The sequence below is a fragment of the Mizuhopecten yessoensis genome, unplaced genomic scaffold, assembly GCF_002113885.1.
Source record: "Mizuhopecten yessoensis strain PY_sf001 unplaced genomic scaffold, ASM211388v2 scaffold10651, whole genome shotgun sequence".
In the NCBI taxonomy this organism is placed as follows: domain Eukaryota; kingdom Metazoa; phylum Mollusca; class Bivalvia; order Pectinida; family Pectinidae; genus Mizuhopecten; species Mizuhopecten yessoensis.
The window spans coordinates 806,898-823,539 of record NW_018408653.1 but is presented as its reverse complement, the minus strand read 5'-3'; the positions used below and the strand labels follow the sequence as shown (position 1 = coordinate 823,539).

Sequence of the window (16,642 nt, the reverse complement as noted above, 5' to 3'; positions counted from 1 at the left end):
ACAACTTTGAGGAGCCATAAAAAACAAACCAAGTGACCCTAAATCTTTATACTTTATAGATTTGTGACCACAACGGCATGGGCAATGCACCACCAACAGGAAATTTGAATCAGAGAAGGGGCCGTTTTGGAAACCGGCCCTTTATAGCAGTTAGTACGGGTTACCACTCTTTTTCGTATGAAGCTTAGTGCTCTAATTATATCATACACAATCTTCAGTCTTGATTTGCCGGTATCTATTTCGGAGATGCAGTGTCATGTGCCGAACTCAAGACTCTCGGACCTATATTTTGATCATTGACCTACATTGCATCAAAATCATGTCTTGGTAACATGGCATGCAGATACACACTGGAAGACGAAGTGGCATGCCTCCCATTCGGGATCTTCGAACATTGCTTTCTATTGCCTAAAGTAATGACTAAATCAACCAAAGCCATTAAAATGATTATCTAATCAAGAAAACAGCTTTTGATTAAATGAAACTACGAGAAAATCTTTAAATTGCTCCCCATGATCATTTTTTTTCATATCAACACACAGTAGGAAACAGATTGCAAACTTACATAAATGGAAGATTGGGTAAAAGTATGAAAATGAAATATGGACTTATTTAATTAAGTTTATGTCTTGAAATTAAAACATGAAAATAAAATTGAAGATTCACATAGTAGTAAACGCAATTTTGATTTAATGTGAAATTTATAAACCTACTTGGTATTTTACCAACGCGAGGCCACCGCTAGTGGAACATATGTCTTTAAAGATACCTAAATCCAGCAGTCGATTTATTGACAATATTTCATTTTTTTAGTTTCAAAATGTCTTATATATTATATTATATTAATCTTTTGATTTTAGCATGTTTTTTACTTCGCTCTTTACGATTGAGTGGGAAGCTTATTTTATTTTAATACTAACGTATAATGGAATAGAAACATTTTTTTAAAATATAATGCCAATATAATCTCGTGAAAGTGAACTGCTTACAATGTATGCCTTCCAATGTATTTGTCTTTTATCTCACAATTACAAAACTTAAACAATTTTGCCTCCAGCGTCACAGCTGATGATACGTTATCAACCCCAACCTGCATGGTCAAAGCACAGAATATGGTATTTGGAAGTGTAGCACACCCACAAAACATTATTTCAATTATAACTGTAACGTCAGAGATACAATACATTTAACGCAAAAACAAATATAATTTAACAAGTTTTATTAATCACATAATAGCTGAACTCATTGGAGTGAATATATAACTGGATGTATAAAGGATTTCCAATGATTGTATATTAATATCTTGATGAATATTTAAATAATCATTAACTTATCACTTAGAGTAACGAAGTTAAAGCTAACAGTGCAAATTGAAAAGCTTTCAACCGAGATTAAAAAATGTTTTTTTTTCTGGTTTTGCGATGTTCCCCAGTGACTATCTCTTCCGGCTTTCATAACTAAGGAAGCAGAATAGCTATAACTTTTTTTTAATGTCGACTAAAAGTTTTTGAATTCGCATGCAGCTTTAATGACGTCACCCCAAATGTATCACAACACTGCCAATGAACACTATCACTCTCAACACAGCAGCTTCATAATGAAAGCATACAAAAATATAACAAGAAACGTATCCATAAATATATATATTTACATATACATATATATGTTATCACTGTACCAGCCAGTTTTTCATTCTTGTCACACCGTAGGCCACTTAAGGGAAACACATGTGACTTAAATAGCACTTTTGATTTAAGTGGACTCATTTGAGATCGAAGTAATATTTTTTAAGGACAGTTCATGATTTTGTCGGTAGGATGAAACTTCAACTTCAACTCTGCGCAAACAGTTTCATTTTCTACAATATTTCTTCGTTTTCTTCATTTCGTGAACTCTGCCTCTAGGTTTCTATTCGGGAATACTTCAATTAGCGATTGGCGCGATTGAAAAGTTGGTGTTTCAATATTGACTGTAGTGATCCTTGGAAATAATATTCACGGTAGATGTTAGTTTGCGAAATCGGCCTCCTCGCGAATTAAAGCGAAATTGTATCTCTCTCGCAAAAACAACACTATTTACAGTAGTATTTTTCGTATCAACGTGTTTACAGCTAAGTCTAGGTTTTCATAACCTGTTATCATCTCTAACCCACAGTCTCCGTTACAAGTCTGAAATTCCTAGTTACCGTCCCATGAAGTTTATAAAGGTAACCAAAATATTTCAGTTCCGATTGAGATCTCCGACGATCTTTTTTTTTTAAATAAAGAACGTATATGGTTCACTTGTTCCCACATACAGAGTACGAGTTTCCATACTTTTCATAGAAAGGCATTTTTATTGCTATTCTTCGTTTTACTATAATCAAAACAAACATGAACACTGATGCATTATGCAACGTTAACGTTTTATCGTCGATATTTCGGTTTCTCTTTGCTAGATTTTACTAGAATAATTGCATGAAATGACATGTTGTTGGAAACTGTTATAGTCCTCGTCTGAACTCTCTTTTCTACAATATATATGCGACTGTATTTGTGTATAAAAGGTCAGTAACTAGGAAACATTCCTGAAGCTTCGTACTATAGTTAAGTGAACTTTTTGCAAATAATCTTCTGACGTCCAATTCAAAGCGCTTTGATTCGTGAAAGGTCCATTCACCGAATGTCCATATATTATCTTCCGTGTTTCATTTTTTTCTGAATAAATATCTGCAAGAGTTTGAATTAGCGTTTTTTCATCGCGAATTTACGCGAAATTTATTGCAGCACAACAATTCACTTTTAATTTTATCAAATCTTGGAGATACCTACTATAGCTCCGTAATATTACAGACTGTCTGGACGATTCCGTAAGGAGTAACAATCAATGAAAACAGCAGCCACACAACACGTCTAGTTATCACATTATCTGAATGATGTGTAACAAAATGTCAATATCACAACTTCGCCATATCCCCCATCTTCTCCCGCCAATTCTACTTCTTTATGGGTTTTGTCACTTGAGGAATTCATAGATCACACATCTGGTATTACAGATTCAGGATAACATATGTCCGTATGGTACCTCAACGATTTCCCAATTATCATGATAAACATAAAATCTATCCATAAAGATCACAGGTAAACGGCATCCATAGACAAGGACTTTCCATGAGGGTTTCTGAGCGACGGCGCTCGACGGTTTTGTTTGGTTGCCCTGACAATGTCCGAAGATATAAGTCCATCTTGAGCTCCGCCTTCCTCGCCAGGCGATAACTGATTTGCCAAAATATCCGGAACGGAATTGAATTTCTCTCTTGCTTGTGACAGCTTGTCTACCCAAATAGCCTGTAACATATTAATGTTTTGTATAAGTACCTCAACAACCAGTAGTTTCAACAACAACATGTTATCAGTATCAGCAGTATTTTAGCGGTTACAATAAGCATTGTGAGATTTTGTGAGACAGGTGGAATAAACATTAAGAATAACATTGTGAGAGTTTGTGAGACAGGTGGGATACACATTAAGAATAACATTGTGAGAGTTTGTGAGACAGGTGGGATACACACTAAGAATTACCTTGTGAGAATCTGTAACAGCCTGTAACGTAAATACACCAATGATCTGTTGGTACCGACTGATCTGGACTAGGACGAAGGCATGCTTAAGACCATTTGCTGAAATTGAAGAAGAGGCCTAGAGTAAAATACGCCGACTGCTAACAATGTAAATGGTTAAATATTGCCTTGTTTGCTTGTTAAAACAAATCAACATAATACGTAAATAGACTTCTGTTTCTACTAGCTCTGATGGACCATGATATCTAAAGCGATTGAACTCGCGCAAAAGACGGATGTGTGAATTTATAAAAATTTCCAACCAGTGATGAATGTTAATGATTTATATCCAACAGAGTCAACTTCTTTGATGAAGAAAAAAATTCAACGTAAGACAATCTAATTATGCGAATGTGACATCTGAAAATAAAGTAACGTCACGTCGTGTGATGCATTTTACACCTTGACATAATAAAAATAATCCATAAGCTTGAAATAATGAAGCACAACATCGCGTTATTTATATCATTGGACACAATCGCGTTATTATCGCGGTTACATGTCAAATTTATTGGTGCATGTTTTATGCATTAACTAAATATGGAAAAATAGACAATATAACCTCAGTTACTCATCAAACCTCATTACCTGTTGCGTCAGATGGGGTGATATCGTGAACACTGAGTCTGTCCAAGGCCACGGGCTGTCTATATACCGTGTGAACAATCTTATCAGACTGACCAGACTGCTGAAGCCGAATGTGAATACTGTCGATGGAATGTTTCTGAAAAACGGATTACAAGAGATCTGATGTACCAGATATATAATATTTACGTTTCGATAGATAGTAAATACAAAACCCCAGAAGGACGCAATCAAATCTCAGACTCAATACTTATAGATAATAGCAAGCTCCTAAGACACATCAAAGCAGATAGGAAAACAATAATCCTCCACTAATGTTTGAGGTACAACAGCTACTCCTTAAGGTAATGTGCATATATATCCGGTCCCTGACAAAATGGACGCTTTCTAAATAACTGCTGACATTACTCGAAACACAGATAGTCTACCTTATTTTACGAGGGACTCGAAAGGCCGACAAAACATATATAAATTGCTATTTCTTATGTTTTGATAGCGGGACCCTTGGTATTGTCGTTAACACAGTGGGCTTCTGATAGCACTGAAAAAGTATTTCTGTTCACTATGTTTAGTTGCTATTTTTTTCAAATGAGATAAAGTTCATAGGAAACGTATGTATGCTTGAACATATGTGTTACTGATCAGTTGACTTTGGCATATTTTTTTAGTCTAATTGATCATTTTCTAGTTAAGTTTGTATAATTTAGTTTTGTTCTTCAGTTTACGCATCATTGCAATAACTTAACATATGATTGACTTTAATCATTCCTTCACAGTGACCGTAATATTAAACGTGGTACTCGTCAAGCAGTTGTGCTTTGTAGTTCACTTGATTTTCCCGAGAGTCAAGAAGGTGTACCATGCAAATTATATTTAATTTTTAGATAAAATATAGTAGATGTATATTGCGACAAGAAACTATTCGACTTACTCGACAGCCAACCAAAATCAGTTTAGGGTAAATGAAGGGGAATTTATCGTGAAAGTGGAACGAAGGGCAACATGTATGATATTTAACATCTGCTTTCTAACAGCTAAAAACACATCGAAGATGAGTGGTCTTCCTACCTTCCTCTGTGGTTTCTTTGTTCTCGTGATAAGTAGGATGTCATCAAACAAGAATACGTAGACATCCGATGTTTTGGCGGACTCTACAAAAACACGAGAATATGTTACAATTTTGGAGGGTACATTGACTCAACAAAAACACGAGAATGTGTTACAATTTGGGAGGGTACATTGACTCAACAAAAACACGAGAATGTGTTACAATTTGGGAGGGTACATTGACTCAACAAAAACACGAGAATGTGTTACCAATTGGGAGTGTACACTGACTCTACAAAAACACGAGAATATGTTACAACTTGGGAGGGTACATTGACTTAACAAAAACACGAGAATGTGTTATAATTTGGGGAGGTATTTTGACTTTAATAAGCACACGAGAATGTGTTACAGCAAGAGAGGAAATTTTCTAATAAGAAACAATATTCTATTATGTTGTGGAATATAATAACACTATTTGGTTATACCGATGTGACTTGTTGAATAATAGAATAATATACCTAACCTTTATATATATTATTATTTCTAGTTTGCACACTGATATTATATATTATAAGAAATCTTTTATATGAAAATTCCGAGCTTTCTCCGTTGTACCATGATATGTCGAGACAATACCACACAAAGAAAGAAACTTTTGGTCCCTCACTGCAGCAGTGAAGTCCTAGTCTTATTGATCACAGAATACAATATGTAACAATAGATGGTCCGCGTTTTGTTTGAATATGGTCAGTTATCTTTTAATATCTATTTCTGTCATAAATACTAAGAGACTCTCGAAGTGGAGAATGACTAGCAAGTTTGAACTAGACAATGATCAACGCAAACCTTTACATTTTTTTATGATGTCAATTCTTAGTCAAGGTATTTCGAATTCACTGAAATGAATTTATCAATAGGTTCCCGTACCTAACAGAGAAATCTTGAACAACTTCATATGTTGATTATGACTGATTTGATTCTGTAAACTAATAAAGTAATTATCTGAATGCATAAAGAGGATGTGACGTTTTGACTCGAAAGGCTACCTTAATCGAGCAGGCGTCTCGTGTTAATATTTTTTCCTGAAGCCTCTTTCTTGCAACACTTTCTGATAAATATACTTTTCTCATTAATAAATATTTCCTACGTTCCGAATTATAATTTATCTATAATTAGTAAAAGTATTCTCTGTATATCATAAACATTTATAAATAAAATAGAAAATTGGAAATATCGCTTTTAGTTCAGAAAATACGCATGGAACATTTACTAATAGAAATTAACAAATAACATCGTACTTTGGATATGCCGTTTCAACTGATTTTCAATTTGGATGACAGTTTGAAGAAATGCAGCGCCGGTTTCACGGAGACAGGGCGCAGACCTGTATAAGTTACGTGCTCGCTGATATTTACCAACAAGCGTCAAATAACATTCGTGTATAAACTTACCTACACGCGTCAGATATCCCCGTGTATAAATTTACCTACAAGCGTCAGATATCCCTCGTATACAGACTTACCTACAAGCGTCAGTTATCCCTCGTGTATAAACTTACCTACAAGCGTCAGATAACCCTCGTCTATAAACTTACCTACAAGCGTCATATATCCCTCGTGTATAAACTTACCTACAACCGTTAGCTATCCCTCGTGAATAAACTTACCTACAAGCGTCAGATATCCCTCGTGTATAAACTTACCTACACGGGTCAGATATCCCCCGTGTATAAGCTTACCTGCAAGCGTCAGATATCCCTCGTGAATAAACTTACCTACAAGCGTCAGATAACCCCTTTTGTAGGTAAGTTTATTCACGAGGGATATCTGACCCTTGCAGGTAAGCTTATACAAGCGTCAGATATCCCTAGTGTATAAACTTACCTACAAGCGCCAGATATCCCTCGTGTATAACCTTACCTACACAGGTCAGATATCCCCCGTGTATAAGCTTACCTGAAAGCGTCAGATATCCCTCGTGATTAAACTTACCTACAAGCGTCATATATCCCTCGTGTATAAACTTAACTACAACCGTTAGCTATCCCTCGTGAATAAACTTACCTACAAGCGTCAGATATCCCTCGTGAAGAAACTTACCTACAAGCGTCAGATAACCCCTTTTGTATAAACTTACCTACAGGCGTCAGATATCCCTCGTGTATAAACTTACCTACAAGCGTCAGATATCCCTCGTGTATAAGTTGACGTTTGGGACTACATATCATCCTTTCACATGGCTGTTTAGTTAAGGCAGTTTTGAGAAACTGGAAAAGAAAATATTCAAAAACTTAATAAAGACCGATATAAATTCAATTGTGTTTTTTTCTAGATATTCCAGTTCGTAGCGCTACCATCTCATTGTCTGTGTGAAAAGACTTTCGCAAAGACAATGACTTACATTAAATCTTATAGTACACACAAAATACTACTTACACACAAAAGCAGGATTCCTTGTCATGCGTTATAAAACCTAGGCCTACAGTGTTATGTATTTATTCCACGGGAGGTGATAGTCACGACATGTTTAAAATTCCTTGCATCATATTTTATAGTCAATAGTCTTATGTTTGTCTTTAATCAGAAAGACCACAGGAGTTACATTTTCAGATAAAACATAAAACTTGAATAGAACACTCGTGAAATATATAGACAGTTTTACAATGATTTAGGTAAACCATCAAATTTCTCCGTCTACATTCACCTACATTCACTAAAAAAACCTATATACGAAATCATGGTTCTTATTACGTCATAAACCTCTACTGTTACGATCGCTGACCAGCCAGCCTTCAATCAAGTGCTACATGTATAGCTGGTGATAAAATTTTGAATTAATGGTTTGTCATCATACTTACGTCAGGCACGAAGGCCCGGGGGTCGATGTCTGCTACCGACGGCCACACCAGCTGGCCTTGGATCTCCTGGAGACGTTCGTAATTCTTTGCCCACTTCATCTTGTCCTCCATTTTTTCTACAACAATAAAACGAGGTTTATGACCTACGATCAGTGTCTGCAGCTGTTCAAAGCTCCGTCGGCTTTAGGAGTATAAAAGGTAATGACATCTTTTTCATGGCGATTTTTTTTTTTTTTTTATATCTGTACGATATTGTCTGGGAGGATGTCTCGGAACACGCAAAGAATTCAAACGCCCTGCTGAATATAGTAAATAGCTTTTTGATACAATACCAGTAAATAACGATCATTGTTTTTTTTAATTACAATGGTAATAGCAAAAGAACGGAGGAAAAAATGTCACTGTATGCTCCCTATATTTCTCCAACTACATGTACCACTATAGGTTTCCCCACTCCCGACTCATCGGATAAACCCCCTAGGAGTGGTAAACGTTTTTGGTTAACCGCTAGTGAGTAACACCCTTGGCGATAGTTCATTGGTCAACCTTCTAATTATGACGTCAAGTAACAATGCTTTGCGACGGCATCTGTCCATTGTGACGTCATAGATTCATCGCAATTGTTCTCCATGTAAACAGGAATAATGTATTTCCAAGAGAAACATGGTTTTCTAGATATAATGTCACAAGCTGTAAGAGACAAAGGACACGAACTCGTGATGGTTGATTATCGTCTGTATCTAACTCTAATTAGTTAATTTTCAAATTGTAAAAAGACACTCGGTAAACCTCATGTGGTAATACAGTTTGAAAATTAACTCACTCGAGTAAATACACACGATAACCAACAATCACTTATTGAGGAATCCCAATGTAACCAAACCCTCCTTCTCTGCCTAGGGTCTCGGCGAGCATGTTATTACTTAAGATCACCCCACTTTGTGTATGAGCTCAGCGAGCAGGTACTCACGTAGAGACACGCCCACTTTCTCTATGAGCTCGGCGAGCAGATTCCTCTCGGCGCTGTTATCAGTATACTTTTTGATATTGTTGAGCAATAAAGGGAATTTGGTGCAGTGTTGCATTGGTGCCACTAACAGGTCAGTCAACTGGAGACGGTTACATCGCGGATCCTGAGTACACCACTGCAACAATTAAAATGTATTGATAACAAATCTTCTCTTACTGCAAAATACTCATTTCACGAGATCTATATGCTTGGATGAGGTCGAAATGGAGAGCAAATAACGGATTTAAATAATGCGGTCCGACAAAGCATTGCTAGTTCAGATTAATATGAATATTTGACCGGTCAAAATTTACCATTTTTATAATACAGCAAAGCACACATAATGTTACTTGTATGAATTGATTGGGAGTATTTGGTAAAGGAATAACAAAAACAACAATGACGTGTCATCATTGTATATCGTGTAACCATGACAACACAGATAATGATAGAAATATCCTGAGTTAAATCAATATCTAACGGTAATTGACGAGGTGAGAGTTATCCTCCCTTGCACTACTACCCCATTACATGGTTGGGAACTCCGTAAATTATGTCCCTATATAATGTCAAGTAAGACTATTGTGATATCCTTTATCTTAAACAACAAATAACAATTCTATGTCAAACTGGAAATAAACGATGAAGGCAAAGGTAATTATTATTAACTCAATTACATAAAAAAAACCGCACAGGGCTATGAATTGAACTAAAATTAGAAGAAACAAAACGATAAAAAAGCTGGAGAAACTGAAAAAAGAATCTTACGAAAGCAAGGCTAACAAATTCTCCCAAAAGGAGGCAAAACATTAAAAGAGAAATCTCGTTCAGTCCCCGCCGCTATTAATGTAAGGTTTAGTATCCTTTCACTATTGTGTTCCACAAGGTAGTCCTAAATAGATTAAATGGCAATATGTTGCAGTTGATGTTTATTTTGTTGGATTTTCAAAATGGAACTAATTAATGTTTAAAAAAGAGGTTTTCTTACATCGTGTTTTCAGTGATCAATTTTAACGTAAGATTATTTTTTAAAGGAACATCGCAATGAAACAGAAAAAAAACTACTCTCTCTTCAGCTCCGAATAATGCCGTATCGATGTCAAATGTAAATCAGACGATATAGCCCTTAGAATTAAAGCATACAATGTACTTCATGTTACAACGGGACAACTAAAGTATACTGCACATTGAGGATGACTTATTATGTCAAGAGCAGAAAAGTTCATCCTACCAGGTGAAAAAGGATTACCTCTGTTTACAGCTGAAGAAGGCAATGCCCTTTTTAAAAATTTAATTACAAACGGACTATTTTCGTAAATTCTATTTTTTTCATCGTGGCACGAATCTCGCCAATCTTACAGCTACACTTAATTAATGTATTACCGTATACAATTCAGTATCAACCAAAGTATGGACAGTTTAGTATTTCTGTTCGACAGAAAACTAAAAATTTGGCTCAAATGCAGAAAGTTTCCGATATCATTATTATTTCGTTAACATGATCATAAACGTCCTAATCACCGGTCTTGAACGTAACCCACACACATATTAAAGTCTGTTATTACGATATAATGATGACATTAATACGGGAAGGGTATACTCTGTGATGTTAATGGCCCTTACTCAATACCACTGTAGAATGGTTAAGGGGGCTGGTTGTCTGCGGTACAATCCTCACCTTGTCCCAGTCACACAGTCGGACTAACTCGTAAACATATACGACTTCATTTTGATTACAGTGTACAAAAGGGATGGGTTTCCATTAACTACTATACAAGTCGACAATAAAAGATCGGTAGGCATTGGTGTTTATGTTGGAATATAATCTGTGTGAGAAAGGTCAAAACCCTACTTTTGTTGTCGGATCTGAAAATAGTAGCATTAACGTTCTATGTATAATTTAGGTCAAAACATTAGTATTTAACACGAATATCAATTAAGACTTTATTACATATCAATTTTCTAGAGCAAACGTCAATGTGATACCGTCAACAGAGAAGAGCAAAACAAGATTCCAGCTCGGCACGAAAAGAAAATAAGTGGAACTGAAGATACATCATACAAAGGGGAAGACGTCAAAAACTCGTATATTTGGAAACCATTGAATGATGAATTTGGCTATACAAGATGCACACGTTGTATCCATAATCACGGTATAATTGTATACAAATATGATATATGCTCATATAAGCACTATTTGCCAATACACAGATATACTTTATTAATATATGATTACGTTATAATCATGCGGATTTAAACACAAAATTATCATTAATTAATAATCCCAATATCTTTATATACAGGAAAATAAACGATTTTAATACATACCGATATAAAATGATATTGTTAAATATCAGATAAAATTGCTATATGTTTATATTACAGACCAACATAATATGATTGTATGATGATATAAACACAATATCATTGAATTCTTTCTCATTTATGTGCGTATGGATGTTGTATAAACGGGATGGTATTGTAAAGGTTTTCTACCATAAGATTGACAGAGGATACAGATCATACTTTATCTTCCTCAATGTTCAATAGCATTGCCTGGGCTGGGCTTACCATTCGTGTATGAGAAGCATACCTTTTCGAATTCCGTGAAATCTTCGTGTCGTCTCAGCTGTTCGAGGTAAGTCAAGGCATTCACATAGTTCAGACAGTAAGTATGGTACACTCCTCCATCTCTCGAGTGAGTTGTGAACTGTAAACAAGTCAAAAGGAGTTTATGTCAAACATGAATTCGACTTAGCGCTATTTCAAAGAACTGGGGCTGTCAGGTTTAAATAGAACTCGTGAACATTATCGATTTGAAGACCAGATATTCATTTAATAAGACAAATCATCACGAAACCCAGATCTTTGTGAATGCGTTTACGAGCGAGTTTTCGTTCTTTACTGCTGACCCGTTCACTTCCACTGACCCTGTCACAATATTTCACCCGTCACTAAAACTCATTCACTCGTCACTGCTTATCCGTACACGATTGAACGAATGTATACTATAGCTCCAAATCTGCAATTACTCGCTAATTTACTTCTATTTGTCCTTTTGCAAGTGATTGTTAGCTCTCTGCTCACCTATCCGCTCATTTCTACTCGTACCTTAGCTTTTGTTCGCTCATTAGCTAATGCTTTTCACTACCTTCCCGATTACTTGTACCCAGCCACCTTTCCTATTACTCACTCGTTCGCTGCCGCAATTCCGTCCATTACTAATCGCTCGTTCCATATATTCGCTCGTTAACTACTTCTCACCGAGTTCACTGCAACTAAACCGCTCGCACTCAGCCGTTCGTCATTGCTTTCACGCTCATTTTTTATCATCAGTTAATGACTGCTTGTCAGGTTCACTCTCGCTAAATCGTTTGCTAATACTCACACTCTCACTATTGTTCGACTATGCACAACTGTTCACCCTTGTGCGTGTCCGTGCCTGTTTGCTATTGCTGTCTCGTTGGCTACTGATTAGGCGTTTACTAAATTGAACCCTTTTACTACTACTTACCCGTTCAAAGGCTCTGATTAAGACACTTGTACTTCCGAAGTCAGTTGAGCTCATATCCTTCAGTAAGGCCGATATAAAATCTTTACAAAACGTGTAACTCACCTGAAAAAGATACATTGCATTAACTGTCTGGTTTGTTTTGTGAAGGTAAGTCTATGGAACGCTCTTTCAAAATATCTTGGCGACATTATTTTAAAATTTCAGATTATACTCGAGTCGCGATTGGTACAGTTATCATGAATTATAAAATAACATTTACACAACTACGTACTAATTTTTGACGGCAGTATTATTTTGGCAGTAAGATTAATCCGCGATTAAAACACAACAGCAGATTTTCTTATGCAACGAAATACAACACACCAAGTTTTGAACTTTCTCGACTAAAATTCCCACACTACGTGTATTTCTAATTTTAAATTAACATGCTTAGGTAGTTACAAGGATATAACGGCTTAACAAAATCAATCACTTCAGTGTGGAGTAGACAGGAATCTTAACCCGAGAGTAAGATGTTGAAGCTTAGCACGAGACTTTGCTGAGTGTTTAACTTCATAAAACTTATCCCGAGGGTTGAGCGATCCTTGTCAGGATTTTACAGGAGTGACAGATTATTTTTCATCCACACTTTTCTACCGTAAAAGTATATTGTAATGGCAAACACCAATACACCGCGCTGTCATCACGGGCAAATGAAATGTGCGACAAAATTTATGACGCTACCCTGGTAGCACTGAATAAAGTGATGACACGATGATGACGTTTTCAGAATAATAGCGTACGTAAGTTGCTAGGTAGGCCAAGGCATTATTTTCTCGCACCTCAGACAGAGCTATCCCACGTTATTCCCTAATGCTAGATATTTCTATCTCGTCCGATCTGTCTTGTATCTTTACGTGACATTTCGCGGAATTTTTGCACTGCGATGTATTCATCCGCGCGTTAACTGCTTGAAATTGACAATTTGCATTATAAATGTTCTGTTTTGTCGTTAAATGTATAGTTGTAAATGTGTATGTTGTTAGATATTTGATGTTGTAGATAAAATATAATCTACACTGTGAAATACGTTGAAATCTATGAAAGGACGGACTACATTTTTACGCGAAAGCATTCAAATGTAGCTTTAGTAGTGAATAGGTCCCTATCATTTGAGGCCCAAGGTTTCGAACTTAAGGTGCGAGAAAAAAAAATCAATTACCTGTAACTCAGCGAGATCGGGTTATCTCAGTCCCGGGCTAAGATTCTGTAACATCCCAACCTCGGCTTACGCCTCGGTTGGGATTTTGTTACAGAATCTTAACCCTTGACTGAGATAACCCGATCTCGCTCAGTTACAGGTAAAATATTTTATTAAAATTTCTACCAGTAAAAACGGAAATGCGTCTTGTTTAGAGTGGGAGAATGTGTACTCCAGTTTTGACCGTTCAGGATACCTTCCAAATCGGCAATCATTTAGTTATTCTAGCAGCAATACTACAAGATAGAACTATATTGTTTTCACTATACGTCTTCGTCTTATACATTTATGTACTTACATAACATAGTTCGTCCAGATTACCAAAAATGTCCTGTGGTTCAGCAAACATTACATGACCTTCCACTTGGACCTTTTTAAGGGGCTCCATGAAGCACTGGAAAGATTTTACGAAAATGATAGGGGATTAAGCTGGCGTAGCTATCACCAACTCATCAATATGGAAATTAACATTTCAGCTTGTATTGTAAACCGATAACGTTTAACCAATAATTAAAACAATGAAATGTGAGAATGATAACCCAAGTATTTGATGACGTAATTTATTCTGCAATATAACTGTTCAATAGCTGACCTTCAGATGAAGTGATATTTTTCAAAGTACGTGGCCAATATCAAAAGAACGATAATAATTGATCACTCTTTAAATTGCCTTTGCGCAGCTCGGAATCTCGAACAGAACGTGGGCGTTATGGATAGGTTTAAGTGTTATGTGGTGTTAATAGTCCACGTTTATTGTAAGGAAGACATATTCCGGGGAAATACAATTCGGCAATCCGACATGATAAAGATGAAACATGGGTTTAATCTGTGCTATTTCTGTCGATCAAGGCTAGTACTTGTTATGAGGAGATAACGAAACTGCAATTATATTAGATTTTGAGTGATTCTTATCTGTTTGAGGTAAAAAGTACATTTTTCTTTAAAGACTGTTGCGACCTTTAATATGCAATGTAAATCCGAACGAACTAAAACAAAGAGTGTCCCTTGATACAAATATTAACATGTTCTTTAACCACAGGAAGAAAGATAATGATGACACCACGTTATCCACGGGAAGCACATTCTGTCGTTTCTCTATATCAAGAAAATGCTTTATTGATCACCAGAATCGTTAGTTAGCGCAGGGAACGTACATGTTTTAGAACCATTAGATGATCGATGAGGAAGACACATTCACTTTTGAAGAGTTCCCATACTGCTTCACGTCGTTTCCTTTCTACTTCCGGTAGTTTGACTGCGTCTGTCTGTTTATCGGAGCTTGCAATTAGGTCAGACCAATGTAAGTTCTGTGAACATTGCAAACGTAAAGCATATAATTAAATTAGATGAGACGTAGTTTGTTTCTTTATCGGAGCTTGTAAAATAAGTCAAACCGATGTAGGTTCTGTGAACGTAGCAAACATAATAATAATAATAATCTTTATTTAACGTCGTGTACAATTGTCAACAACAAACATTAGCTCTGTAGAGCTTTTATTACGACGCCGCTAAGGGAACAAATGGTGTTTTCATGGTGGAGGAAAACCCACGGGGGAAAAGCACCGTGCCATCGGAGGGATAACAACTAACCCTATCAGACATCACTCTCTTTTTTCCACCACCGCTGGGGATCTTGGGAGAGCGAATGGTCTGAAGCTCACGCTTGATAGCACAGATAAGAAACATAAAGCATGTAATTCAATTAGAAGAGAAGTAGGTGTCAATTCAAACAACCGTTTTCTTTAATTTGCTGCAATACAAGGACAAATATCAATTACTCTAAAATACATCACAAGACCTATATGTGAAGGTGAACTCTACACCAAGTGGTGAATCATTAAGTACAGAGAAAGCAATAACTGTGTGAGACCCCATAGCATTACTTTGAGTCATACGAATGCACAGCACCATTTAGGGAAAACATCGACTGTCTTTTAAGGAAATATAACAAAACCTGGGCAACTGACATATCTCTACTGGACAGTTAGAATGTCAATTAACTTTTCCGTACGGTATTGAAATCATCTGAAGGATTATCCGAATACAACAACAGTTACGTGGTTTTTTTTAATCTAAAATATTATGAGAATACTAGATCCACATGGACCAGAATAACATTTCACTGAACAAGATTTTAATTATATAACAAGAGGCCCAAGAGAGCCTGTATCGCTCACCTGAATATTTAAGCAGTCATAGCAAAATATTCTCATTAAATATTATATTGCACTAAAATCATTTCCCTCGCAAACTTTGTTGGCTCCATCTGTTGAAACTACCAGCAAAATATTATTATAAGATTCTATGCTTTTTGAATCTTCTTCAGAAGTTGCTTGACATATTTTCCCCTGTGATCTTGTAAGTAGGTCAATGTCATTTTCCTTCTCAAATTGGTAAGCTCTATTCCAAAAAGCTACCAGCCAAATCTTATGAATCCGTTCCTTTTAGTTCTCAAGAACAAATCCATTAAAATGTTGTTGACCTCTGTGACCTCTAAAGTAGGTTGAGGTCATTTTCATTTGCAAACTTTGGTGAGCTCTATCCCAGGAAGTCACCAGCCAAATATTATAATTTTATGCCTTTTAATTCTTCAAAAGAAGCTGTTTGAACTGTTTGACATATTTGAACGCTGTGACCTTGAAAGTAGGTCAAGGTCATTTTCATTCGAAAACTTTGTTTGGCTCTTTCCCAGGAAGCCACCTGCCAAATATTAAGATTTTATAACTACCAGTTCTTCAGAAGAAGTCGTTTAAAGTGTTTGACATATCTGCCTCATGTGACCTTAAAAG

General features: G+C 36.2%; 1 protein-coding gene across 1 annotated transcript in view; it reads right to left on the bottom strand.

Moving 5' to 3' along the window:
• Window positions 1-1,125: 1,125 nt before the first annotated feature.
• Window positions 1,126-16,642, bottom strand: part of LOC110461715 — an 83,155-nt gene continuing 67,638 nt past the window's right edge. The window contains exons 10-20 of the mRNA XM_021515336.1: window positions 15,008-15,160; window positions 14,152-14,247; window positions 12,614-12,715; window positions 11,693-11,809; window positions 9,061-9,235; window positions 8,091-8,206; window positions 7,406-7,499; window positions 5,252-5,334; window positions 4,187-4,322; window positions 3,561-3,658; window positions 1,126-3,326 (exon numbers count right to left, since the gene is read on the bottom strand). Coding sequence (XP_021371011.1) covers window positions 3,114-3,326; window positions 3,561-3,658; window positions 4,187-4,322; window positions 5,252-5,334; window positions 7,406-7,499; window positions 8,091-8,206; window positions 9,061-9,235; window positions 11,693-11,809; window positions 12,614-12,715; window positions 14,152-14,247; window positions 15,008-15,160 — 1,383 coding nt within the window. The 3' untranslated portion in view covers window positions 1,126-3,113. The remainder of the gene's footprint in view (window positions 3,327-3,560; window positions 3,659-4,186; window positions 4,323-5,251; window positions 5,335-7,405; window positions 7,500-8,090; window positions 8,207-9,060; window positions 9,236-11,692; window positions 11,810-12,613; window positions 12,716-14,151; window positions 14,248-15,007; window positions 15,161-16,642) is intronic.